Source organism: Topomyia yanbarensis, chromosome 2 (assembly GCF_030247195.1).
Source record: "Topomyia yanbarensis strain Yona2022 chromosome 2, ASM3024719v1, whole genome shotgun sequence".
Taxonomy (NCBI): Eukaryota; Metazoa; Arthropoda; class Insecta; order Diptera; family Culicidae; genus Topomyia; species Topomyia yanbarensis.
Window position 1 is genome coordinate 213,806,057 of NC_080671.1, and position 27,948 is coordinate 213,834,004.

The 27,948-nt window shown below is 37.3% G+C and overlaps 2 protein-coding genes across 18 annotated transcripts in view; one reads left to right on the forward strand and one right to left on the reverse strand.

Moving 5' to 3' along the window:
• The first annotated feature begins 5,925 nt into the window (after positions 1-5,925).
• The window catches only part of LOC131682870 (lysosomal-associated transmembrane protein 4B), an 897,979-nt gene continuing 875,956 nt past the window's right edge, over positions 5,926-27,948 (forward strand). For 6 of the 17 annotated variants that reach the window (XR_009304217.1, XR_009304218.1, XM_058964641.1 and 3 more), the window contains exon 1: positions 8,173-8,325. The gene's annotated coding sequence lies outside the window, so the exon portion shown is untranslated. Of the gene's footprint in view, positions 5,996-8,172; positions 8,326-8,740; positions 8,839-27,948 lie in introns of those variants that run through there. The other 11 variants (XR_009304220.1, XM_058964655.1, XM_058964653.1 and 8 more) reach the window with 7 other exon arrangements.
• On the reverse strand, positions 17,290-22,590 carry LOC131680044 (uncharacterized). Its single transcript, XM_058960774.1, has one exon. It carries the CDS (start codon positions 22,588-22,590, stop codon positions 17,290-17,292), a length of 5,301 nt encoding a protein of 1,766 aa, XP_058816757.1.

The window sequence follows — 27,948 nt, forward strand, 5'->3', positions numbered from 1 at the left end:
ATTAAACATTAAACATTAAACATTAAACATTAAACATTAAACATTAAACATTAAACATTAAACATTAAACATTAAACATTAAACATTAAACATTAAACATTAAACATTAAACATTAAACATTAAACATTAAACATTAAACATTAAACATTAAACATTAAACATTAAACATTAAACATTAAACATTAAACATTAAACATTAAACATTAAACATTAAACATTAAACATTAAACATTAAACATTAAACATTAAACATTAAACATTAAACATTAAACATTAAACATTAAACATTAAACATTAAACATTAAACATTAAACATTAAACATTAAACATTAAACATTAAACATTAAACATTAAACATTAAACATTAAACATTAAACATTAAACATTAAACATTAAACATTAAACATTAAACATTAAACATTAAACATTAAACATTAAACATTAAACATTAAACATTAAACATTAAACATTAAACATTAAACATTAAACATTAAACATTAAACATTAAACATTAAACATTAAACATTAAACATTAAACATTAAACATTAAACATTAAACATTAAACATTAAACATTAAACATTAAACATTAAACATTAAACATTAAACATTAAACATTAAACATTAAACATTAAACATTAAACATTAAACATTAAACATTAAACATTAAACATTAAACATTAAACATTAAACATTAAACATTAAACATTAAACATTAAACATTAAACATTAAACATTAAACATTAAACATTAAACATTAAACATTAAACATTAAACATTAAACATTAAACATTAAACATTAAACATTAAACATTAAACATTAAACATTAAACATTAAACATTAAACATTAAACATTAAACATTAAACATTAAACATTAAACATTAAACATTAAACATTAAACATTAAACATTAAACATTAAACATTAAACATTAAACATTAAACATTAAACATTAAACATTAAACATTAAACATTAAACATTAAACATTAAACATTAAACATTAAACATTAAACATTAAACATTAAACATTAAACATTAAACATTAAACATTAAACATTAAACATTAAACATTAAACATTAAACATTAAACATTAAACATTAAACATTAAACATTAAACATTAAACATTAAACATTAAACATTAAACATTAAACATTAAACATTAAACATTAAACATTAAACATTAAACATTAAACATTAAACATTAAACATTAAACATTAAACATTAAACATTAAACATTAAACATTAAACATTAAACATTAAACATTAAACATTAAACATTAAACATTAAACATTAAACATTAAACATTAAACATTAAACATTAAACATTAAACATTAAACATTAAACATTAAACATTAAACATTAAACATTAAACATTAAACATTAAACATTAAACATTAAACATTAAACATTAAACATTAAACATTAAACATTAAACATTAAACATTAAACATTAAACATTAAACATTAAACATTAAACATTAAACATTAAACATTAAACATTAAACATTAAACATTAAACATTAAACATTAAACATTAAACATTAAACATTAAACATTAAACATTAAACATTAAACATTAAACATTAAACATTAAACATTAAACATTAAACATTAAACATTAAACATTAAACATTAAACATTAAACATTAAACATTAAACATTAAACATTAAACATTAAACATTAAACATTAAACATTAAACATTAAACATTAAACATTAAACATTAAACATTAAACATTAAACATTAAACATTAAACATTAAACATTAAACATTAAACATTAAACATTAAACATTAAACATTAAACATTAAACATTAAACATTAAACATTAAACATTAAACATTAAACATTAAACATTAAACATTAAACATTAAACATTAAACATTAAACATTAAACATTAAACATTAAACATTAAACATTAAACATTAAACATTAAACATTAAACATTAAACATTAAACATTAAACATTAAACATTAAACATTAAACATTAAACATTAAACATTAAACATTAAACATTAAACATTAAACATTAAACATTAAACATTAAACATTAAACATTAAACATTAAACATTAAACATTAAACATTAAACATTAAACATTAAACATTAAACATTAAACATTAAACATTAAACATTAAACATTAAACATTAAACATTAAACATTAAACATTAAACATTAAACATTAAACATTAAACATTAAACATTAAACATTAAACATTAAACATTAAACATTAAACATTAAACATTAAACATTAAACATTAAACATTAAACATTAAACATTAAACATTAAACATTAAACATTAAACATTAAACATTAAACATTAAACATTAAACATTAAACATTAAACATTAAACATTAAACATTAAACATTAAACATTAAACATTAAACATTAAACATTAAACATTAAACATTAAACATTAAACATTAAACATTAAACATTAAACATTAAACATTAAACATTAAACATTAAACATTAAACATTAAACATTAAACATTAAACATTAAACATTAAACATTAAACATTAAACATTAAACATTAAACATTAAACATTAAACATTAAACATTAAACATTAAACATTAAACATTAAACATTAAACATTAAACATTAAACATTAAACATTAAACATTAAACATTAAACATTAAACATTAAACATTAAACATTAAACATTAAACATTAAACATTAAACATTAAACATTAAACATTAAACATTAAACATTAAACATTAAACATTAAACATTAAACATTAAACATTAAACATTAAACATTAAACATTAAACATTAAACATTAAACATTAAACATTAAACATTAAACATTAAACATTAAACATTAAACATTAAACATTAAACATTAAACATTAAACATTAAACATTAAACATTAAACATTAAACATTAAACATTAAACATTAAACATTAAACATTAAACATTAAACATTAAACATTAAACATTAAACATTAAACATTAAACATTAAACATTAAACATTAAACATTAAACATTAAACATTAAACATTAAACATTAAACATTAAACATTAAACATTAAACATTAAACATTAAACATTAAACATTAAACATTAAACATTAAACATTAAACATTAAACATTAAACATTAAACATTAAACATTAAACATTAAACATTAAACATTAAACATTAAACATTAAACATTAAACATTAAACATTAAACATTAAACATTAAACATTAAACATTAAACATTAAACATTAAACATTAAACATTAAACATTAAACATTAAACATTAAACATTAAACATTAAACATTAAACATTAAACATTAAACATTAAACATTAAACATTAAACATTAAACATTAAACATTAAACATTAAACATTAAACATTAAACATTAAACATTAAACATTAAACATTAAACATTAAACATTAAACATTAAACATTAAACATTAAACATTAAACATTAAACATTAAACATTAAACATTAAACATTAAACATTAAACATTAAACATTAAACATTAAACATTAAACATTAAACATTAAACATTAAACATTAAACATTAAACATTAAACATTAAACATTAAACATTAAACATTAAACATTAAACATTAAACATTAAACATTAAACATTAAACATTAAACATTAAACATTAAACATTAAACATTAAACATTAAACATTAAACATTAAACATTAAACATTAAACATTAAACATTAAACATTAAACATTAAACATTAAACATTAAACATTAAACATTAAACATTAAACATTAAACATTAAACATTAAACATTAAACATTAAACATTAAACATTAAACATTAAACATTAAACATTAAACATTAAACATTAAACATTAAACATTAAACATTAAACATTAAACATTAAACATTAAACATTAAACATTAAACATTAAACATTAAACATTAAACATTAAACATTAAACATTAAACATTAAACATTAAACATTAAACATTAAACATTAAACATTAAACATTAAACATTAAACATTAAACATTAAACATTAAACATTAAACATTAAACATTAAACATTAAACATTAAACATTAAACATTAAACATTAAACATTAAACATTAAACATTAAACATTAAACATTAAACATTAAACATTAAACATTAAACATTAAACATTAAACATTAAACATTAAACATTAAACATTAAACATTAAACATTAAACATTAAACATTAAACATTAAACATTAAACATTAAACATTAAACATTAAACATTAAACATTAAACATTAAACATTAAACATTAAACATTAAACATTAAACATTAAACATTAAACATTAAACATTAAACATTAAACATTAAACATTAAACATTAAACATTAAACATTAAACATTAAACATTAAACATTAAACATTAAACATTAAACATTAAACATTAAACATTAAACATTAAACATTAAACATTAAACATTAAACATTAAACATTAAACATTAAACATTAAACATTAAACATTAAACATTAAACATTAAACATTAAACATTAAACATTAAACATTAAACATTAAACATTAAACATTAAACATTAAACATTAAACATTAAACATTAAACATTAAACATTAAACATTAAACATTAAACATTAAACATTAAACATTAAACATTAAACATTAAACATTAAACATTAAACATTAAACATTAAACATTAAACATTAAACATTAAACATTAAACATTAAACATTAAACATTAAACATTAAACATTAAACATTAAACATTAAACATTAAACATTAAACATTAAACATTAAACATTAAACATTAAACATTAAACATTAAACATTAAACATTAAACATTAAACATTAAACATTAAACATTAAACATTAAACATTAAACATTAAACATTAAACATTAAACATTAAACATTAAACATTAAACATTAAACATTAAACATTAAACATTAAACATTAAACATTAAACATTAAACATTAAACATTAAACATTAAACATTAAACATTAAACATTAAACATTAAACATTAAACATTAAACATTAAACATTAAACATTAAACATTAAACATTAAACATTAAACATTAAACATTAAACATTAAACATTAAACATTAAACATTAAACATTAAACATTAAACATTAAACATTAAACATTAAACATTAAACATTAAACATTAAACATTAAACATTAAACATTAAACATTAAACATCATAACCAATTTTTAACGTCAGCCAATGTTTAAAGCCTTTAGTGCGACCCGAAACCGATTGAGCAGGAGTCTTTTGTTATATTTGAGCTGGAATCCATTCATAATTCCGAAACGTGCTTGGAAAGGTAGTTTCCCCGAGACTTGTGAAACCGATAGAGGCGGCCAAGGTAGTCAGATTTGCTTCCTAATGGTCACACGCCGATTTAGATTTACGATTCGGACAATTGCAATGAATTTGGTTTGAACGATTTTGGATAATTTCCCTGGGTCTTCTAGAACCGGTAGAAGCAGCCAATTCAGATAGAAAATGGCCAGCCAAAGATTTAAACTTCCGATTCCAAGCAATGGGCTGTCTGAAATTGGTCAGACTGAACTGCCCGGAGACATCCGGAACCGTCACAAATTAGCATTATGATTAAACATTCTCGAAACATGATTTACGCTGAGTACGTCACTTCCCTGAGAGCTTCACGAATGTCAAATAGTTTTACAATTGTCACCAATTACATTCACATCAGTGACGAATTAATAAAATATATTATTTAAAACATTCGGAAATGATAGCAGAAACATGAAAAAGAAATAAACAAAGAACAGCTGATATCGTTTTTCAGTTATCAAAAGCGACATCTACCAGCAAACGCACTGACTAGTTTTCGCGAGCAAATGTCAAAATTCCGCACGGAAGAAGGAAAAATATTTCGCGAGTTCATTTCGCAAGAGGTGCATACTAAGCTTAATTGTCTTGTCTTGTCTAGGGTAAAAAGCTGTAAAAAGTAGTTTGTCGATTTTGTTGTTGATGTTTCTGAAATTATATTACACAACAGGTACATATCTTAATTAAACTAAGTATTTAAACAATGTTAATGTTGATCGGATTGATTGTTTTTCCAGGGCGCTTATCAATGGCAAACTGGGAAATGAAATAAAAATAGAGAGATCGGTACGACAAGGGGATCCACTATCAATGCTTTTGTTTGTAATCTATTTGCAACCACTGCTTGATAAACTGCACAGAGAATTTCCACATGCTGTTTTGAACGCCAACGCTGATGATATTTATATGTTTCTCGGCAGTGACTATCAGGTGCGAGCTGTTCTAAACACCTTTGAAGCATTCGGATTTGTTTCTGGGGCAAGAATAAACACCCAGAAAACTAAAGCTATAAGGATCGGTCTGATAAACTTGACACCACAAAATGAGTGGTTGCAGATACAAAACACAGTGAAAATCCTCGGAATACATTTTGCTGAAGACTTCTCCGACACAGTTGACCGCAATTGGGCTGCGGTTTTACGAGGGTTCCAAACGTGTATGTGGATGAACAACGTCCGAAATCTGAATCTCGTACAAAAAGTCATTTTGATAAATACTTACATAACATCGAAGCTATTTAATGTTTAATGTTTTATGGTACACAGCATCTGTAATTCCACTTCCAAACAAGCATAGTGGAAAGTTTATCTCGAGAATTGGATCATTTCTATGGTATGGGAAAAGATGGACCAGGATAGCTTTCGAAACGCTGATACTTCCTAAAGACAGAGGAGGGTTAAATCTACATTCACCACCGATCAAAGCCAAGGCTCTGCTGACAAATCGAATGATACAAATCGCTTCAGATCTCCCTTTTCTTTGGAGTTTCTTAGAACACAACGCCAATCCCACAAATCTACTGGCCATACCCCGGAAATACGAACACATTCGAACAGTGGTGAAAGAATCTGCTTTTATAACTGATGAAATCGCAAGAACGCCTAGCTCCAGTATAATATACTGCAGCTTCCTAAAACAACTGAAGGAACCGAAAATAGTGAGGGAGAATCCACTACGCGACTGGAAGAAAGTATATAGACACATCTACTCCAAGCTGCTAAAATCGGATCAACGATCTGCGTGGTATTCAGTTGTTCATCGCAAGATAATTACCAACGAGCTACTCTACAAAATGAATAGACGAGCCGACGCCGGCTGCAGTATTTGTCCTGATCAAACAGATAGCATAGAGCATCACCTTCTTCAATGTAGCGAAAACAAAACTACAACCTGAGGATTGGATCTACCCAGTTCTCCAACACCAATCCAGACGGACACGCCAGCTGATACTGAAGGAATTCTCCCAGATGTTATGTTACATGACCAGTACACCAACGAACCAAAAAACTGTAGATGGATATAAATTTTATTTACAATGTAACAAAATAAGTAATAATAAGAGACTGGACAATAAATTTTTACAAAAAAAAACTACACTTACACACGATTCCACAATTTTTCACATTCGTTGGCTAAATTAAGTGCACTAAACAAACAAAATACAAGCGGGAACACGCCAATTGTTAAAAAAAAAACAATTTTAAATTTAAGCCAAACATGAACCGCCATGTTTGAAAAACGCAAAAAACAACCAAGTCTATTTCAGCCGCCAGAAAATTTGTCTAAGTATTGAAATTGCCTTTATATCGCATTCGCAAATTGCATTTGTTCCTAGGGGCAATTAGCGCAGACGAGTTGAGTCAAACGTCAAACTTTTTAAATCGCCTGACCCAAAGAGAATAGTGAAAGAGACGCAGATTGAAAATCAGTCAAAACGACAACACTCCCTTTACGATGATTTCAACACTAGAATTTGGAAACCGTTTCCAAAGGCAGCACTTTAAATGACTCCTATTATATTTTGAAAACAAACCCTTTGTCGATCGTTGGATATGTTTATCAAACGATGTGCATTTCGAAACAAAGAGATGAAATAATTCTAAAACTTGTTTTTACTCATACATAGACTCTAGAATGCACCTTACAATCACGATTGCTCTAAATTCTGAAAAAAATTCAAATTTTTTTTTGATAGATTTACAATACTTATCTCCTCCAACTCAGGCATGAGTAATGTTTATTTACATTGCACGATTGGTCTGCTCAATAAGGTATTTTTGGCTTCACACTATTCGTATCTTTTCCTATTCTCTTTGGCCTGACCATGTTCGTCCGCATTTTTTTTTTGACAGGGATTAGTCAAAATCGAAAACGTCATTTGGGCTCACGCTGGCTCCAGAAATCGCTTGCTAATTGTCTTGTCTTTTCTAGGGTAAAAACCTGTAAAAAGTAGTTTGTCGATTTTGTTGTTGATGTTTCTGAAATTATATTACACAACAGGTACATATCTTTTAATTAAACTAAGTATTTAAACAATGTTAATGTTGATCGGATTGATTCTGAACTAGGCAACTGTGTAGTGTGTAAAGATTTCTTTCATTTAAGTTGTAACGTTCTAATATAAACACAATTTGAGCTATTTTTCTTGATCTGATGTTTAATTGAAAGAGACGCTGGGAATAATATTGCGCACTTCCCACCAACCTGGACTCCGCACTTTCAAAGTGCGAGTGATCAAACTGCTACTGAAAACTGCGAGCTGTCAAAACACATGTATTTCAAGTGATAGAGATGGTACTTTGATAGACAGACCAGTCGAGCTACACAGTCTATGAGAAGAATTTAATAGAAAAATAGCAAGTGCGCAGTGCGGTTAGAATCCAGTTTATAGTGCCACAAACAATAAATACATTTTTCAGATTCATTGGTGATAATTGCTGCACAGTGGTATTCCATGAAAATGAAAATACACAATAATTCACATATGGTAATTGATTAGGTACTTTTCCCCCTGTAAGTGGAAAACATGTTTTTCTTTCGTGAATATGCTAGTTTAGTGCTGTAGATTCATAAAAAAGAGGCGGAAAGCGAAAATTTTAATAATTCATTAAATAGAAGGTTTAAAAATATGTTGTATCTACTAACCTTTCTCGTATGGTTAGTAAGGCTCCCAAAAGTAAGGCTTTTGGCGAAGCTGGCTTAATGCGGCTATGCCGCATAGCCAAACCCAAGGATCCAAAGCGGCGCAAAGCCAAAGCAGCGACATTTTATTTTTTGTCAATGAGTACCATTCTATTGTTACCAAATAAGATATTGTTAATGTCTAATGTGGCTACGCCACATCGATTTTTACTAGCCTAGGAATAGCCCCTATTATTGAATATACTGGGCAAACGAGTGGATCACTGGTTTGCTTGCGATTCCGATGACAAGTAACAAGACCACCTCGTCCGGACTCCGTTATGCGGCTTTACTGCATTAAGGGGTTATTTACAAAGTTGCAACTCAAAAAATCGAAAAAAATTTATTGACCATTCTAAAAGTATATACTTTGGAGAATATCTGTGCGAAGTTCATCCAGATCGGAGCACTAGATTTTAAAGTACACAACAGACGAGAAACAACAGCAATGGTACACCGAGATAAAATAACTAATGAATTCCATAAGAATCACTTATGATTCGACGCCACAAGTATGAAAATCATAAGTTTGACTTATGACTCGGAGGAAAAAATGGCCATCGAGTCACATAGAATTTTCATAAGTCATGCTAATGAAATTTTCAAGCCATCTTTGTACCTTTCATGCGACTGTGCTTATGTAAATCATCATGCTTGAATATAAATTTAATAAATGAGATGTTATGAAATCCGTAGATATATTATACGGCGCTAGTTCGAGAAAATATAAACTTAGCATCATATTTTTCATTTTATAACATACATTTTTTATTTAAACGAATTAATTCACATAAATAAGAAGCACTTATCTCTAGTTTGATGTTTTGATGAGTTTGTGCTGTCTCAAAATATTTCCAATAAGCTGTAAATGAACGGAAAAGAAGTCTTGTAAAGTTTGAAAAATTCAATACATTTCTTATGAAACGAATGTAAAATATGGAGCAATGAGTTACGAAGAATATTTACTTACATTTCATTTCTCCAAATTTGAAAAAAAGAACATTAAATTCAATCCACTTCCAAAAATGCCTAGTTTCCTATTTTCACTGATTTCATATGGTAAAATTATGACATTTGCACAATAATACGATTATGAACATTATTACATAAATAAATTCCATAGGGCGAACTTATGAAATGCATAAGCGTTCAATGAAATCAAAATTGTGTAGCTTCATAAGTTGCGACTTATGAAATTCTTAAGTAGATTTGCGTCAGTGTACGCAATTGAATCCTGGGACACAGCCTACAAGAAAATTTCCTGCACCGCATATGTTGCTTCATAAGGCAAGGATACAACGGTGAATCTCCTGAATACATCACACAACATCTGCAACTAGGTCGTTGCGAACGCACACGTAGTTTTCTGGTGCCCCACAACACAACCTACAGCAGGAAAAGTCCAATAATCCATGGAGCACTCTTATGGAATAGACTTCCGCTAACTACAAGACAGCAACCAACGATGAACACTTTTAAAGCCGCGCTTAAAAACCAAATTCCCTAGACTAACACAATATGTACCGCTAACTCTATCCAATTGTCAAATCATCTAAACTATTTCCTTGACCTGAAATACAGTGTAAACTAACAGGCACAAATACAAATTACAGCCGTTTGTAGCGCGCCGTTTCTTCCACGAATGAAGTTAACACAAAATTTTAACCGCAATTATCTCGAAATGGAAATGTTTTTTGAAAAGTACCGTTGCGGTGAACGTGATATCTCAAAAATTATTTATCCGATCTTCATACATTTTTTTTAATTGTTTGTATTTACATTCTCGTGTACTTGAACGGTTTCTTTTTCATCAAAAAAATTTCCATTCTTCGCAATGAATTTTTGTTTAAAATTTGGAACACCAAAAAACTCAATTTTTTGGTCAACACGTTTTAATCGCAAGAAAAAAAATTTTTATTGGGAAATCGATCCGTTCAAGTACACCGCAATACATTTTTCTTTTTAGATTTTGGATTTCAGTTGAGCGGTTCGGCTTGGAGAGCATTCGCCACAAACCTCTGCCAAAAAGACACGCTTCGGGGGATCGGCCATAACTCCGTTAACCCTGTATATTTTTTTTCGAATCAGCTTGTTTTTCTACAACTTATTTTTAAGCTTATTACCCGAATAGAAATGTACAGTAACAAAACCATGATTTTCACTGTGTCAGTACAGTAATTTTACAATAATTTACAGTAAGTTTTAGTGTTATGCTACAATGCAAAAACAATAAACTTTAACGTTTTTACAGTAAATTTCAATGTAAAATAGAGTTTTACAGTGAAAAGGGGGGTGGTTATGTATCTTAACATTACAAAAATAAACTTTTCTCCATACATTGTTTTCTCGAAAACAGTAAAATTTAATGTGAATGCACTGTATCAGTTTTTTTTGCTGAACAGTGAAATTTATTGTTACATGGAATTTTATTGTTAATCTACTGTGAGAACTTGACATCGAACAATGTTGAAACAGTAATAACTATAATATTTATTGTTTTATGATTGTTTGTAGGGTAAATGCTACTGTAAAATTCTATCCGGGTAATGAATTATTAAAATTTTAAATTTTTAAAGGAAAAACATGTTTTCCGCCTTTTTGTTTTTACAATGGAGAAGACCTTTACGTCCTAGCCCAGTACACGTGCTATTGGTAGGGTCCAAGCTACCGCACGAGGTGCACTGGGGGCGTGTCGGGCTCGAATGGTGACGCTGCCATTAATACCGACTAAACTCCATTGGGCTCCGCCATCGTTCCTCCCAGGAACTACCTCTCGGTATTACTTCTGGGGGGATGGCTGTACTTAATGTACTCATTTACTCTCACTAACGCGTTCATACGTCCTGTATGAGGCTTACTTGGGTGCTCTCTCTATCGCACCTTGATTCACTCTCAAACACTCCACATGAGGCTGACTTTTGTGCTCACCTTTTTCGTTCCTTGCGAGGCTGACTTGTGTGCTCACCTTACTCATTCCTTGCTAGGCTTACTTTTGTGCTCGCCTCACCTATACCATGTGAGGCTGGCTTGGGTGCTCACCCTATCACCTGATTCACTCTCGATCGTGCCACTCTATTATACCTCTGTCACTCCCCCAGGGGAGTCCCCCTGGCAACCCATGTGGGACATTTTTATAGGCCCCACTTCTGACATACGATGCGAGGCTGACTTGTGTGCTCACCTTTTTCATTCCTTGCTAGGCTTACTTTTGTGCTAGCCTCTACCATACCATGTGAGGCTGACTTTTGTGCTCACCCTCAACACGCCGTGTGAGACTGACTGGGATGCTCACCCTTTCACTCCTCTGCCACGCCATGAGGCATCGATAGCTAAGTCCCAACATACTACGCTACGACCCTCCCGTCTTGGCATGAGGCAGTCCACTTATACGCCTATACACTCACTCTTCTGCCTTGCTTCGGGGTGGATGGGTTTACCCCTTACGCGGTTGCCAGTCGCTGCGCCAAACCTGCCTCAGCATGAACAGACCATTCACTCCCTATTTTGCGCTTGGCCTTTTTCGCTCCAACTAACCAATCACTAGTTGGCCGTGCCCGTCGTCTGTTGCTCGGTTCGCCAGATTACCTGTAGCCTACAGACAATCTGGGTGGTAGAAGCCGAGACTGCGTTCAACTTCTCCACCGATTGACACATCCGCTGAATAAGGGTATCAGGGGTTGTGTCCCAGCCGCAGTCCGGGCAGCCTGAGACCTCCGCGTGCCCGAACCTGTGTAGGTACTGTCGGAAACAGCCATGGCCTGACAGGAATTGTGTCAGGTGGAAGTGGACTTCCCCATGGGGTCTTCCCACCCAGCTCGATATGCTAGGTATCAGCCGGTGGGTCCACCTACACTCACGCTGCCATCTGGCGACCGAGGTCACCCTGGTGCGCTCGTGGGCTCCACTATTTCCACGTAGCTTGAAGCACTTCTCATCTTCCCGAATGACCAGCCCGACTGGCATCATGCTCGTTATCACGCAGGATGCATCGTGTGATACCGTGCGGTAGGCAGATATCACTCTGAGGCACATCACACGGTAGGTGCTCTCCAGTTTCTGTAGGTAACTGGTTACCCTCAGTGCTCTTGACCATGACAGGCCGCCGTACCTGAGGATAGATACTGCAACGCCTGCCAGTAACCTACGTCTACTGGCGCACACCTTTGAGCTGTTGGACATCATTCTCGATAGAGCCGCAACAGCAGTCGACGCTCTCTTGCATGCCGAAGGTCAGCTTGTCGTCTATAATGACTCCGAGAGACTTCAGACTTCGCTGTGAAGTGTTCGCGACTTCTCCCACATGGATAACTGCCTGTTGTGCCGACTTGCGGTTGTTGACGATAACTACCTCCGTCTTATGATGAGCGAGCTCCAGGCCTCTCGCGCTCATCCATTCCTCCACCGTGTTGATCGCGTGTTCTGCGGTTAGTTCTACCTCAGGGATTGACTCCACGTAGACCTCCAAGGTTACGTCGTCAGCAAAGCCGACGATCTTGACCCCACGAGGGAACTTCAGTCTCAGAACCCCGTCATACATGAGGTTCCATAGCACCGGGCCTAGGATCGAGGCCTGTGGGACTCCGGCGGTAATCGGAACCCTTTTCTGATCGGCATCGGTCTCGTATAGCAGTACGCGGTTTTGAAAGTAACTTTCCAGGATCCGGTACAGACCCACCGGTAGGCTAAGCCGGTGTAACGAGAGCGCGATGGCATCCCAGCTTGCGCTGTTGAATGCGTTCTTCACGTCAAGTGTCACTAACGCACAGTATCGAATGCCTCGCCTTTTTCGTTAGATCGCTATCTCGGCAGTATTTATCACTGAGTTGAGAGCGTCCACTGTGGACTTACCCTTCCGAAAGCCAAACTGGTTGCTTGACAGGCCGTCCGTACCTTCCGCGTACGGGGTTAGACTGTTGAGGATAATCCTCTCAAGCAGTTTGCCGGTCGTGTCGATCAGACAGATTGGTCTGTACGCCGATGGGTCGCCTGGCAGCTTCCCGGGCTTCGGCAACAGCGCCAATTTCTGCCTTTTCCATCTATCGGGGAAACGGCACTCCTCAAGGCATCTCTTCATAGCTAGCCTGAACATGTTCGGGTTCGCTATGATCGCTGCCTTGAGAGCGCTGTTTGGAACTCCATCCGGCCCTGGAGCTTTGTTCATTGCTAGGGATTTCGCCACTGCGAGTAGTTCTTCATTCGTCACTGGAGCCACCATTTCGGCCGTGCCCGCACTGTCTCGTAGTGCAGGTGGCCAGGGGCGTGTGGCTCGAGACGGAAAGAGTACTTCGATAATCGCCGCCAACCGGTCCGGAGACCGTTCTGGGGGTGAAGAGCCCTCTTTGGTTTTGGCCATCACAATCCTGTAGGCGTCACCCCACGGATTCGCGTTGGCACTCTCACACAGGTTGTCGAAACACGCTCTCTTGCTGCTTTTAATGGCCTTGTTAAGGGCCAATTTCGCAGCTCGAAACACTTCACGGCGGTTCTCTCTTGCATCCTCGGTGCGAGCTCTTTGCATCCTACGTCTAGCTCTGAGGCAGGCTGACCGTAGAGCTGCAATCTCGGCACTCCACCAGTATACCGGGCATCTGCCGTTTCGTGGCAGTGTTTTTCTCGGCATAGTGGTGTCGCACGTGCGTGATAGAACAGCTACCAGCGCATTCCCACTTAGACTGTCGGTGTTGGCCTCCAGTCCCAGGGCCGCGGTGAAAGCTTCGCTGTCGAAGTGATTGGACTTCCACCCTCGTACCTGACAGGGATCTCCCGCCCTCGGATGCTGCACACCATAGTTGATCCTAAAGCGGATTGCTAAGTGATCGCTATGGGTGTAGCCTTCGTCTACCCTCCATTTCATGCCTGGAGCCAGACTCGGGCTGGCAAATGTTACGTCAATCCACGCCTCCACCCCGTTTCTACGGAATGTACTAGCGGAGCCATTATTAGCTAGCACAGTATCGAGTTTCGCAAGCGCCTCCATTAGCGCTTGACCCCTGCTATTTGTACAGCGGCTGCCCCACTCCACTGCCCAAGCGTTAAAGTCTCCCGCTATGACTACCGGTTTCCGGCCAACTAGGTCTGACGAGAGCCTGTCGATCATCTGGTTGAACTGTTCTATTGGCCACCTTGGTGGAGCGTAGCAGCTGCAATAGAACACACCATTGATCTTGGCAAACGCAACACCCTCGGCGGAGGAGTGTATTACCTCTTGAACCGGGAACCGTCCCGTTGTACAGATTGCCACCATTCCAGACCCGTCCGACACCCAATTGCCGTTGCGGGCAGGGATGTTGTACGGGTCTGATAGGAGGGCGACATCTGTCCTCGACTCCGAGACCGACTGCCACAGCAGCTGTTGGGCTGCTGCACAATGGTTAAGATTTAGCTGTGTGACGTTCATGGCTTCTTATTTACCTCACCGAAGGGACACGAAGGTCCGCCCATAGCATGTTTATGGGCTTTTCAATTCAGTATTGTGTTCATAAAAGATTGCAAGTGAGCTTATGCAACGGAGCTAGTGTGATGCGCCGTGGCCGCATTCGTTGGACGAGGCATTGATCAACCCGCCGCCGGAGTTATCCTCTCGTTTGTACGGTTTACTCAAACAGGGGTTATGGCTACACTGATAAAATTCTCTATATTGAATCTATTGATTTCACACATGATTTTTGGCAATTTGTAGCATCACATAAAAATTATCTGTCACATGATTTTTGGCAATTTGTAGTATCACATAAAAATTATCTGTCGCACATAAATATCATGTGAAAGCTATTGAAATTCATGTGACTTACATCAAATATAGCTGATTTCACATCAAATGTTTGTGTGTAATTATTACAATTCATATTCTTTGCACATTTTTGTGCACATGCATATAATTAGGTGTGGAATACATAAAATATAAGCTTCCCTCCCCTAGGTTGACGGTTTTGACGGTATTACAAACATCTTCAAGCATATTTCAGCGTCAGTTTTAAAGAAGCTCTGGTAGACAACTACTTAAAGTTGGATATTGCATTATGCCTCGATAGTGGTGCATCGAGGAGACTGAGAGGGCTTATGTGCCTTTTTTATGTTTTGCGTTTTTTCATACTCTGCACCAGCCTATATTGACGCTCAACTAACTAACTCAACTAAGAGCACACTAGCGTGGCCGATTGGCGGGTCGCCGTGGATTGACTTTTTCTGTGGGCTGTGTTTGCAGACATTGTTCAACAGCTTAACGGCAGTCTTTGTGAGCACGGCTCGCAGTGGAAGTCATTGTGTGTCTATTTATCGGTCCACCTCGTCAACGTCTGTGCACGTTAAATTAAAATTATAGCTAATTAAAAAAATAACAGTTAAACCCTATTAATTGTGTTGTGTTGTAATAATTGTAGTTTTTGGTACTAGTGTACAAATGTTGTGTGCTAGTCGTGTGTCTATCTGTGTATGTGGGCGCCTGAGTATTTGTGACATATGGGTCAGGGAATGGATGCAGAACTGGCTTATATGATGGAATAGTGGGTAATCCTTCTTGGGATTCGTTGTTCACTTTTTACCGGTGTTCAATTCGTGCATTCGATTCGATTCATTAGGATTGGATAAATGGAGGTACGATTAATTTACCGACGCACGTCAATCATGCATTCCCGGCCAGCATAGCATGAGAAACTTCTAACGGAATGCAATTGTCATTAGAATATATATATATATATATATATATATATATATATATATATATATATATATATATATATATATATATATATATATATATATATATATATATATATATATATATATATATATATATATATATATATATATATATATATATATATATATATATATATATATATATATATATATATATATATATATATATATATATATATATATATATATATATATACTCATAGAACCGCAAATATGTTGAAAAATGCATGAACGAATTTTTGCGGATTACTCTTTGATCCGAGATTGGCCTTCTCGGACGGAGATGGTGTAGGCTTCGGATGTTGGGGTGATAAATACCTCTCTTGTGGATTTATTAATTACACCTTTATTTCACGGGGTACAACGAACAACTGATTTATTTAATCTACCTACATCTACACGACCAATGTCATCACATGCATACATACATAACATATAAAATCTCTTCATCGACAAACAATATTATAGTGACTTAAAATTAAGGTAGTATCACTCCGATAAAGAAACGTGTGAGGAACAGGGCCGTCCATAAACATCCCCGCACCCCTGAAGTAACTTCCACTTCAGTTGCATTCTGCCCTTCAATCAATTAGGATTATCCTCAGAGATTTCTGGCAATAGGCATAATTTCTCCACTGGACGTACGTATAATCCATCGGCTGTCTTAAGTGTCACCACACGAGTAATCCCATCTGGTCCGGGATGCACTTCCTGGATACGACCGAGTGACCACCGATAAGGTGGAGAGTTATCATCTCGCAAAACTACTAAACGTCCTACATCTATGGGCACTGGAGGTTTCCAACGCTTCATACGTCCTTGCAACTGAGATAGGTACTCAGATTTCCATCGGGTCCAAAAGTGTTGCAACCTTTGCTGAACTGCTTGCCACTGTCGAAGACGTCCTAGGGGAACAGCACTATAATCCCGATCAGGAGCAGCCTGTAGAGATGCTCCAATAAGGAAATGACCCGGAGTTAACGGCTCCAAATCAGTAGGGTCATCAGAGAGTGCTGTCATTGGCCGCGAGTTGAGACAACCTTCAACTTGCATGAGTAACGTTTGCAAGTCCTCAAATGAAACCGGAGTCTGGCCAAGAACCTTTAGAAGATGAGTTTTGGCGGAGCGAACGGCTGCCTCCCATAACCCTCCAAAGTGAGGTGCGCTGGGCGGGTTGAAGTGCCAGTGTATTCCTTCGACAGCGCATTCCTTGGCAATTGGCTCATGGTACTCCTTCGTTCGTAAATTCCGTATAAGTTCCGACAATTGATTCCGTGCCCCAACAAAATTTCGCCCATTGTCAGAGTACATATCAGATGGTTTTCCTCGTCGCGAAATAAACCGACGAAAGGCTTGAATGAACCGTTCAGAAGACATGTCCGATACCAGTTCTAAATGAACCGCTCTTGTTGCCATGCATACGAAGAGTGAAACGTAAGCCTTAATCGCGGTCCTTCGCGGTCCTGGTCGATAGTAAACTGGGCCAAAATAATCAACACCTGTCTTAGTAAAAGGTCGAGATGGTGTGACGCGAGCAGACGGCAGATCACCCATAAACTGCTGGACTGTCGTTGGGCGAAAACGAAAACAAGTAATACAGCTATGCACAACAGTTTTCGCCAAATTACGCCCACCCAAAGGCCAGAAGCGAAGGCGTACTGTCGCAAGAAGTAATTGAGGCCCCGCATGCAGTAATCGCTGATGATAATGCAACAGCAACAACCGTGTGAAATGGTGTCGTGCAGGTAACACGGCCGGATGTTTCGCTTCTTCTGTTTGCCTCGAATGAGTAAGCCTTCCACCCACTCGAATAACTTGGTCCTCCTTCGAGATGAATGGGTTGAACCATTTTATCCTCGACAAACGCGATACGCCTTTACCCTTTTGCAACATTTTCCATTCGCCTTCGAATGCTGCTTGTTGAATTCGTCGAATTAGTGTCCATTCCGCCTGTTTCAGCTCTTCACTGGTCAGGAAACCAACTTGCAAGTTCGTTCCGTCCACCTTATTCTTCAGGTTCTTGAAGTACCGACACCAGTATGCTGTCTTTCTTATGAGATCAGTATAGTTGGAGAACGATTGGAAGTATCTTATGTAAAAATCACCATCTTCTACCACCCCTAGTGCCACAACTGTACGCTTCCTTTCAGCTTCTATACTCTGTGTCTTGGGTAGTTTCGGCTGATCTGGCCATTTGGAGGGTTCGTTCACCCAGCTCGGCCCATGCCACCAGAGCATGCTGAGAACTAATTCTTCTGGAAACATACCCCGCGATATTAAATCCGCCGGGTTTTGAATACCTGGTACATGGCACCACCGAGCAGTTTCTGTGAGACTCTGAATTTTTGAAACCCGATTAGCTACAAAGGTTGTCCATGTGGTGGGAACAGATTTCAACCATTGTAAAACCGTCGTGGAGTCAGTCCAAAAATATACTCGTCCTTCAAACCTCGTTGCTGCCCTAACCTTATCGAATAATTCTGCTGCAATTAGGGCCCCACATAACTCCAACCTTGGAAGGGATTGACTCTTCAGGGGAGCAACCCTTGACCTTGAAGCCATCAATGAAACCATTACCTGTCCAGATTCGTCTACGCATTTCAAATAAAGACATGCTCCATACGCCTTCTCGCTGGCATCGCAGAAAACGTGAATTTCCTGCTCAATCATTTTGGGTAGCATTACGCAACGAGCAATGCGTATACCTGCCAGAGCTGGCAATTGAGCGTGGAATCTCCTCCAATTTAATTCTACCGCAGCTGGGAGGAAGTCGTCCCATTCTAACCGATCGCTGTTTTCGCCAGGGAGGGTCCAAAGGAGTTGCATAAATAGCTTGGCCATTGTTACTGTGGCCCCAACCAATCCCAATGGGTCAAAAAGAGCCGCTATTATGGAGAGCACCTTCCGCTTCGTAAGCCTTTCTGTAACCTCCACCAAGGGAACATTAAAATGAAGCTTCAATGAATCGCTACTAGGGAGCCAGATGAGCCCAAGTGTTCTCACTTCCGGATCAGGGTCCAACTCTACTGCGGTGTTCTGTATCGCCATATCTTCCTTGGGTATGTCCTGAAGAACGGCAGGACAATTAGAGGCCCATTTCCTAAGGTGGAATCCTCCTTTATCCATCATAGAAACTAGTTGTCTGCATAATTCGGAAGCCGAATCCATGTCGTCAGCTCCCGAAATAAGATCATCCATATACACGTCCTCTCGGGCAGATTTAGATGCAAGAGGGTATTTGTGTGCTTCATCTATCGTTAGTTGTTGCAGGGCTCTAGTAGCTAGGTATGGCGCCGGTTTAGTACCATATGTAACCGTTGTCAGCTCGTACGTGGATGGGGGTTCCTTCGAATCGAATCGCCAAAGTATGTTCTGCAACCATCTATCATCCGATGCTACGATAACTTGACGAAACATCTTTTCGACATCGGCAATAACCATGATCTGACGTGTTCGACATCTAAATATTATTGAGCGAAGATCATCCTGAATGACCGGTCCAGCTACCAAGCCATCATTCAACGAAATCCCTGTAGCGGTCTTACAGGATGCGTCAAAGACCACCCTGACTTTGGTAGTTGTACTGCTTTCTTTCACGACGGGGTGATGTGGCAAGAAGACTCGATTGATCTGACAATCTTCGTTGACATTCACCTTTTTCATATGTCCCAATTTCAGGTACTCCATCAGGAACTCGTCGTATCTTTTCCGAAGAATCGGATCCTTTCCTAAACGCCGTTCCAATCCTTGCAGTCTTTTGAATGCGGTTTCCTTGGATTCACCTAGTTTCGCAATGACCTTCTCATCCTTCGGTAACGTGACTATATACCTTCCATCCAAAGCTCTTTTGACTGTACTTGAAAATTGTTCTTCGCATCGTGCTTCTTGTGGTGACATCCTTTCAGCCAACCCGATCTCCTCGCAGGACCAAAATCGGGGTAGAAGCTCCTCCAAAGTTGCGGTTGTTGCCGTATTGCAGACTCTGGGCGAATTGTAGGATAGTGTGTTGTACTCTCCAGCTACAACCCAACCGAAGACAGAATCAATCAGTTTCGGTAACCGTTCGCTCAATTCAATAGACTGTCCAACACTAAAGAAATCGAAAAACGAACCACCGCCTAAAATTAAATCGACTGGCTTGGATCGATTAAACTCCGAATCGGAAAGCTTCAGATGCGTAGGAATATTCCATCCATTTATATCAATGTCCGAAATGGGAAGTTTCACCGTGATTTTTGGAAGTACCAGTAATGCCAGTGATTTGGTGAAGTCCTGAGTTCTGGATGAAATAGTCAACTGAACTTCGTATTTGGCCATTATTTCCGATTGACCAATTCCTACCACAGGGACCTGCACCCTGTTTTGCTGAAGTTTAAATCGTTGACAAAGGCGACGAGAAACGAAATTGCATTGAGACCCTGAGTCAAGTAATGCCCTTGCAGTAATGCTGACTCCCGCATCGTCCTTTATCGTTATCATCGCAGTTGCTAACAAAACCCTTGGTGTAGGAATCCGTGAGCTGCAGGTAGCAGAAAGCACACTGCTATCGACCGCCACATGAGCTAGCCTTGTTTCTGAAGCGTCCCCTGAGTCCGATTTTCCGGAGGCCACGTCCTCAGACTCTGCATTATTCTTCGTTCTACTATCGCTATGCGCCTTGAAGCATACCATGGTGTGATGACGGGCCTTGCATTTCCTGCATGACACTTTTGAATTACAGTCCTTAGCTTGGTGGCCTTTGTGGAAACAGTTTCGACACAGAGCGTGAGTTCGCAGCACACCTTCTCTTTCTGAAACTGCCATTTGCCCGAAGACCGTACATTTATATAGCGGGTGATTTTCTGAACAAACCGAACATCTAAAACTGGTCTGCTGAACAGCGCTATAACTGGCACGTGGCTGTTGAGACGGGCGCTGCTTATACATTGGTTGTGAGGTGTCATGCCGCTGGTCCAACCCTTTGGATGGCAACGCTTCTAGCACACGTACCCGACGAGCCAGAAAGTCGGTGAGATCCTTGAGCGACTCCGAGTCCTTCGATGAAGTATGCTCTTCCCAACTCCTACGAGTGCTGCTATCTAGTTTTGAACTTAGAATATGCAAGAGCAAAAGATCCTTATAGTCGGCGGGCTGTACCAACTGATCTAATGTTTTAAGAATTCTTTCGAAGTTTTCCAGCAACGTGTGCAACTCTCCAGCTGACTCCTTCTTTAACAATTGCAAATCGAAAATGCCCTGAATCTGTTTCCGCTTGATGACCTTGAGGTTGGAGTACCTTTTAACTAGGAGTTCCCATGCTGTTATATAGTTTGCAGAGGTGATCGGTAGTGCTTCGATTACAGACAATGCCTCACCCTGCAACTGACTACGTAAATAATGCAGCTTTTCTACATCAGGCAAATCCGCCTGCCAATGAATCAAGGAAGTGTACAGGTCTCTAAAACTAATCCATTCATCGATATTCCCGCTAAATTTTGGCAGCGTTATTTGCGGAAGACGGACATGCGGAGTAGAACCATGAGAAAAGGAGGTGTTTGTGCGAGTGGTTTGATCCAGAATTGGTGTGTCCTGCAACATTTTATGCTTATCCATGAGGAATGATTTGTCATCGTAAAACTGGTTTTCGTACAGGCTCCGCTCCTCCATTATTGACGATGGGTCCGTATGAAAGTCACTGTGCGATAAGACCTCATTGATGGTGTCGTTGATTTGCTCCCACAGGATGTCGAGGCGTTCCAAACGCACTTGTACATCACTCGCTGTGACATGTTCGTTGAATCGTTCCACAAAGCTGTGTATGTTGTCGAATGATGTCTGTAGACCCTTCAGACGCGTAGTGACGGTTCGCAATGCTGATCCTTTTTTAGACGCTGTTGATTTTGACATCTTCCGACAAGCTCGAATAACCAGAAAGGAAACGAATCGTTGTAGTATCGATCTTTTATCCTAGCTTCGACAAGGACATATACAATGTAGCACTTACTTTCAAAAAAGAGTGATCCCACGAAGTCCCTTGCCGACACTGCAGCAATGATGGCGCATATACTTCGCAATTGTAACAGTGTAATCCAGCAGGTAATTTTGATAGAGAACGATTGCTTCCCTGAGCAGAATTGGCTTTCCGTAGATGATGTACAGAGAATTCCAAGTGTATAAGCCGTAGTGAACCAGAAAGAAACTATAATATCGAATTGTTCACCCAAGCCTCGGCTGGGCATATACAGTGTAAATTTTACCTCATCAAAGATGAAACCATGCGATGTCCCAAGCCGACCAAAACTTATGGTGATGTTTCGAGGCAATCAATATTTGCAGCACGATAAGCCTCCTCTTGTGCGATGCTCAAATAAGCTAAAATTTGGTTAGCTGTTGTTCCCGCCGTAACCGTAGCGTCCCCGACGCTTAAAGCCGAAAGCAATGGCGGCGTCTCGTATACCACAATTCGGAAAACTCGAAACGAGATGGCCGACCAACATCCAAGCGTTAGCCAAATGCACTGGTTCTGGTACCTCGGTTCCTTCAACCATCCGGTTCGAAGGACCATATGATCCGAGATTGGCCGTCTCGGACGGAGATGGTGTAGGCTTCGGATGTTGGGGTGATAAATACCTCTCTTGTGGATTTATTAATTACACCTTTATTTCACGGGGTACAACGAACAACTGATTTATTTAATCTACCTACATCTACACGACCAATGTCATCACATGCATACATACATAACATATAAAATCTCTTCATCGACAAACAATATTATAGTGACTTAAAATTAAGGTAGTATCACTCCGATAAAGAAACGTGTGAGGAACAGGGCCGTCCATAAACACTCTTAATTTGGGTAATTGTTTACTTTAGGTACTTCTTCCCTTGTAGGCGGAAAACTCCGCTAGCGAATGACGGATCCCAATAGTAGCATGTCTGTAATAATATACGTACATGGAACTATTGAGAACCAGAGCTACAGATCCAAAGCCCTGGTAAAGGAGGATGGTTGTGATGATCTGGGCCGCGGTCACCACTTAAATCAAGATAGGTCATAACCCCAATTCCAAGGCGTGAAGCGACCCGTGCCGAGGGATGAGTGATCGAGGGGGTGAAAAAGATGCTCGATCGTTAACGGAGCCTGTGGGGTACCTGTGCAACCCCCACAGTAAGCGTCCCTTACCACGTTACTGCGGAGCTCTGGCGTGGCGGACATTTATTCTCGCGCAACTCGTGGGTACTAAAATGAAGATGAACAAAAATAAAAACATCATTAAACAAACGGAGGTGCCAAACCTCTTTGCTAGAGGTGGTTTGGCGAGGTCTCCCCCCCCGTGGAGAGAGTAGTGGAGCGACGAGTGCTACATCTGATAGCACCAGTGACCCCCCAGCAGTGGTAGGAAATATATATATATATATATATATATATATATATATATATATATATATATATATATATATATATATATATATATATATATATATATATATATATATATATATATATATATATATATATATATATATATATATATATACAGGGTGTTTGGTTCATCCCTCTCGAGGGATGATTGACTGTCATATTTGGAGAAAAAAATCGTTCTACACATACCATGAAATCTCAACCGTTACTAAGTTATTGAACTTTTAATGTTAAAAACTTAGTTGTCTTAAAATAGCTCTAACTCAAAAAATAAACTTTGCATTTCAAATATTTTAGATCCATTGGATAGGTGAGAAAATTTTCCACTGAAAAATGTCCTCAAATGTTTCAGATAATTAGGTTAAGTAATCTTTTGACAGTAATTTGTTTAAAATTTAACAATTTTGATCGATTTTTCGTTCACTTCGCGAAAATCTTAATAGTTAACATCACTATTTTAATAATTACAATTTTTAGTCTTGAAAAGTTGTATAATTTGTTCTTTGACATGATACACTTATCTTTTCTTGTTTTCATGTGTTTGGGTTATTGAACTTGGATATTTTTATCTCATATACACTAATACTAGCTCTTACCCTCTCCTAGGTTGACGGGTTTGACGGTATCGCAAACATCTTCAAGCATATTTGAGCAGACGCCTGCTTTAAGATGGTCATTGCATTACGCCTCGATAGTGGTGCATCGAGGAGACCGAGAGGGCTTATGGGCCTTTTTCATGTTTTGTGTTTTTTCATACTCTGCACCAGCCCAAACTAACAGTCAACTAAGAGCCTGTGCACACTGGCGTGGCCTATTGGCGGGCCGCCGTGGATTGTCTTTTTCTGTGGGCTGTGTTTGCAGATGTTGTTCAACAGCTTAACGGCAGTCTTTGTGAGCACGGCTCGCAGAGAAAGTCATTGTGTGTCGATTTATCGGTCGACCTCGTCAACGTGCACAGGCGCATTAAAAAAAATAACAGTAGAACCCTATTAGTTGTGTTGTGTTGTAATAATTGTAGTTTTTGGTACTAGTGTACAATTGTGTGCTAGTCGTGTATCTATCTGTGTATGTGGGCGTCTGAGTATTTGTGACATATGGACCAGGGAATGGATGCAGAACTGGCTTATATGATGGAATAGTCGGTGATCCTTTCTGGGGGTTCGTTGGTCACTTTTTACTGGTGTTCAATTCGTGCATTTGATTCGATTCATTCGAATTGGATAAATGAAGGTACGATTAATTTACTGACGCACGTCAATCATCCATTCCCGTCCAGCATAGCATGAGAAACTTCTAACGGAATGCAATTGTCGTTAATGGTAAATATACAACATTTTCTGGCATTTAGACGATTCCAAGTAGTTTAATTGCATGGTACATGTGTGTAGTTCAATTAATATTCAATAACAGTACTAACTCTACGCTTTATTTCATTTTATTTTATTTTATTTATTTTCGGTCTCATGCGTCATATTCCTCTGATGACTTCTCCGAGTTAATTTAACATAAAAGGGCAACATTGCTGTCAACAATGACTATTCGCTGCCATCAGACGTCGCCAGGTTTTAGAAAAATTGAGATGTACTTTCATACTCAATTGAATCAGATAAGTAGGAACGAACAACAAACTGCAAATAGAATATTACACCTGTCTTATTTTAACATCATGCATATTTGTATTAACATATTATTTACAGAGTTTTAGGCATTTTTCAATGCACGGTTAGCGACCTCAAAATATAAGAAATCCGCTTCAAGATGTTGATTACAATACGCCTCGATAGTGGTGTATCGAGGAGGCCTAGAGGGCTGATATGAGCCTTTTTTCTGTTCTATACCTTTCCTCTATTTACCCTCTCATAGCCGACAAACAACCAGTAACAAATAGATAATTGAGAAAGGATGTGCTATGTGTGGTGGTGGGCTATTCACGTATTGGTAGAGTTTGAAGTACTAATGTATGTCTTTCATGTGATGATCATGAATTCAGCTATATCCTGCACCTATCTAATCTATTACGTCTCTCATATGTTGTCCTTTATTTCTTCTTTTCGAGTCCTATACTGCCATTCTACACCCGCCTTCAGCTGGGTCAGCAAAGATGGTGATAATGAACGTCTTAACACTCACACATTCTCAAACGCGGTCTCAAGCGGGAACCTACAAAAATGCCCTCCCGCACGCGATTACGAATCGATCACGTCCGGAAGTCTATCCTTTATCCTAGAAGCCTAGGTCCATACCTTCAGCTACACCAATTAAGAAAATACGCTCATACCTATTAGACAACACGTTTCATGGCGACATGACCGGGAACCCTATCGATATAAACGATCCCACTCTCTGCCAGAATTCTAACCGCGCACCGAAAATTTAATATCAGACTCACGGTTCGCGCGACCATTCAAGAACACACGTTTTAAGATCACGTTAGTTCACAAACGTTAGAGCCCCTCACGATTTTCCAAGTAACCTACGCCCACGAACTCGCAAACATGATTACACCCCGGTGATAAGGTGAAAATCTCAGTACTCATAAACTTACCAACGCGATCTCAAGCGTCAACCTACAAACTCCCGCGCTCGCGCCATCATGAATCGGGATCGTCCGGAAGTCTCTATCCTCGGTACCAACAATATAGGTCCTTGTTAATTATTAAAAAAATAATAAAATTTAAAAATAACTCCCATATCCACTAGACAAAACGTTCCATGGCGACATGACCGGAAACTCTAGTGATATGGGGTAACTATCTCCCTGTCAGAATGTGATCCGTACACCGAAAACTAAAGATCAGAATGACGGTCCGCGAATATATGAATGGCCGCAGGGTTTCAAAATCGAATTTATACACGCGAAGTGACATACACGCGAGCACACGCTTGTCGCGTCAACATACGAACGCTTAAGCCCTTCGCGATCATCTACGTACACCTATGCCCGCGATCGCGTAAACTTGATAACACTCCGGCAATTGTGTAAACGTTTTAGTGCTTACGAAGTTACAAACGCGGTCTCAAACGCGAACCCGCAAACGCGCGCGATCATGAATCGGTCACGTTTGGAAATCTTTAGCCTTTATTCTAGCAATTTAGGTCCATACATTCAGTTGGACCAATAAAAAAAAATAAAGCTCATATCCACTAGACCACGCGTTCTACGGCGACATGATGGGGAACTCTAATGATATGGAAGAACCCACTTTCTTCTGGAATCTGAACCGTACACAAAAAAATTAAGTATCAGATTCACGGCGCGCGCGCGATCATTCTAGAACACACGCGAATATGCGAAAGGTACACGGTTATGAAATAGAATTTATACACGCGAAGTTACATACATGTTAGCACACGCGACATACAAACGCACACGCGATCGAGCACGTTAACGTACAAATGTTCGAGCCCTTCGCGATGATACACGCGATCGCGAGTCCCTGCGCCCGCACATACCTGAACCGTACAATGAATATCACAGTCAGAATCACCGCCCGCTACAATTGGCCTAATGCAGTGTTTTATTGGGCGACATTGCCTGTCTCGTCTGCAAATTGTAGTATGTGATTCTGACGGGGAGCCCTTCCGAGAACCTAGCTCTACAGCTCCAGTAGGACAACTCTCGAAAAAAAAATTCACTAATACTAGCTCTTATTGAAAAAGTATGGCTCTTATTGTACCTTTTCTTATTTTTATTCGGAAGCCAGGAAAATTTTGCAGAGAAAAATATATTAATACCTTTCAGTTAAGTGAATTTAATATTCTTTTAGAAGTTAATTATTTTAAAGTTATTATTATTAGCATTTTCGTTATTTTCTTAAAATAGTAAATAATAAACTTCA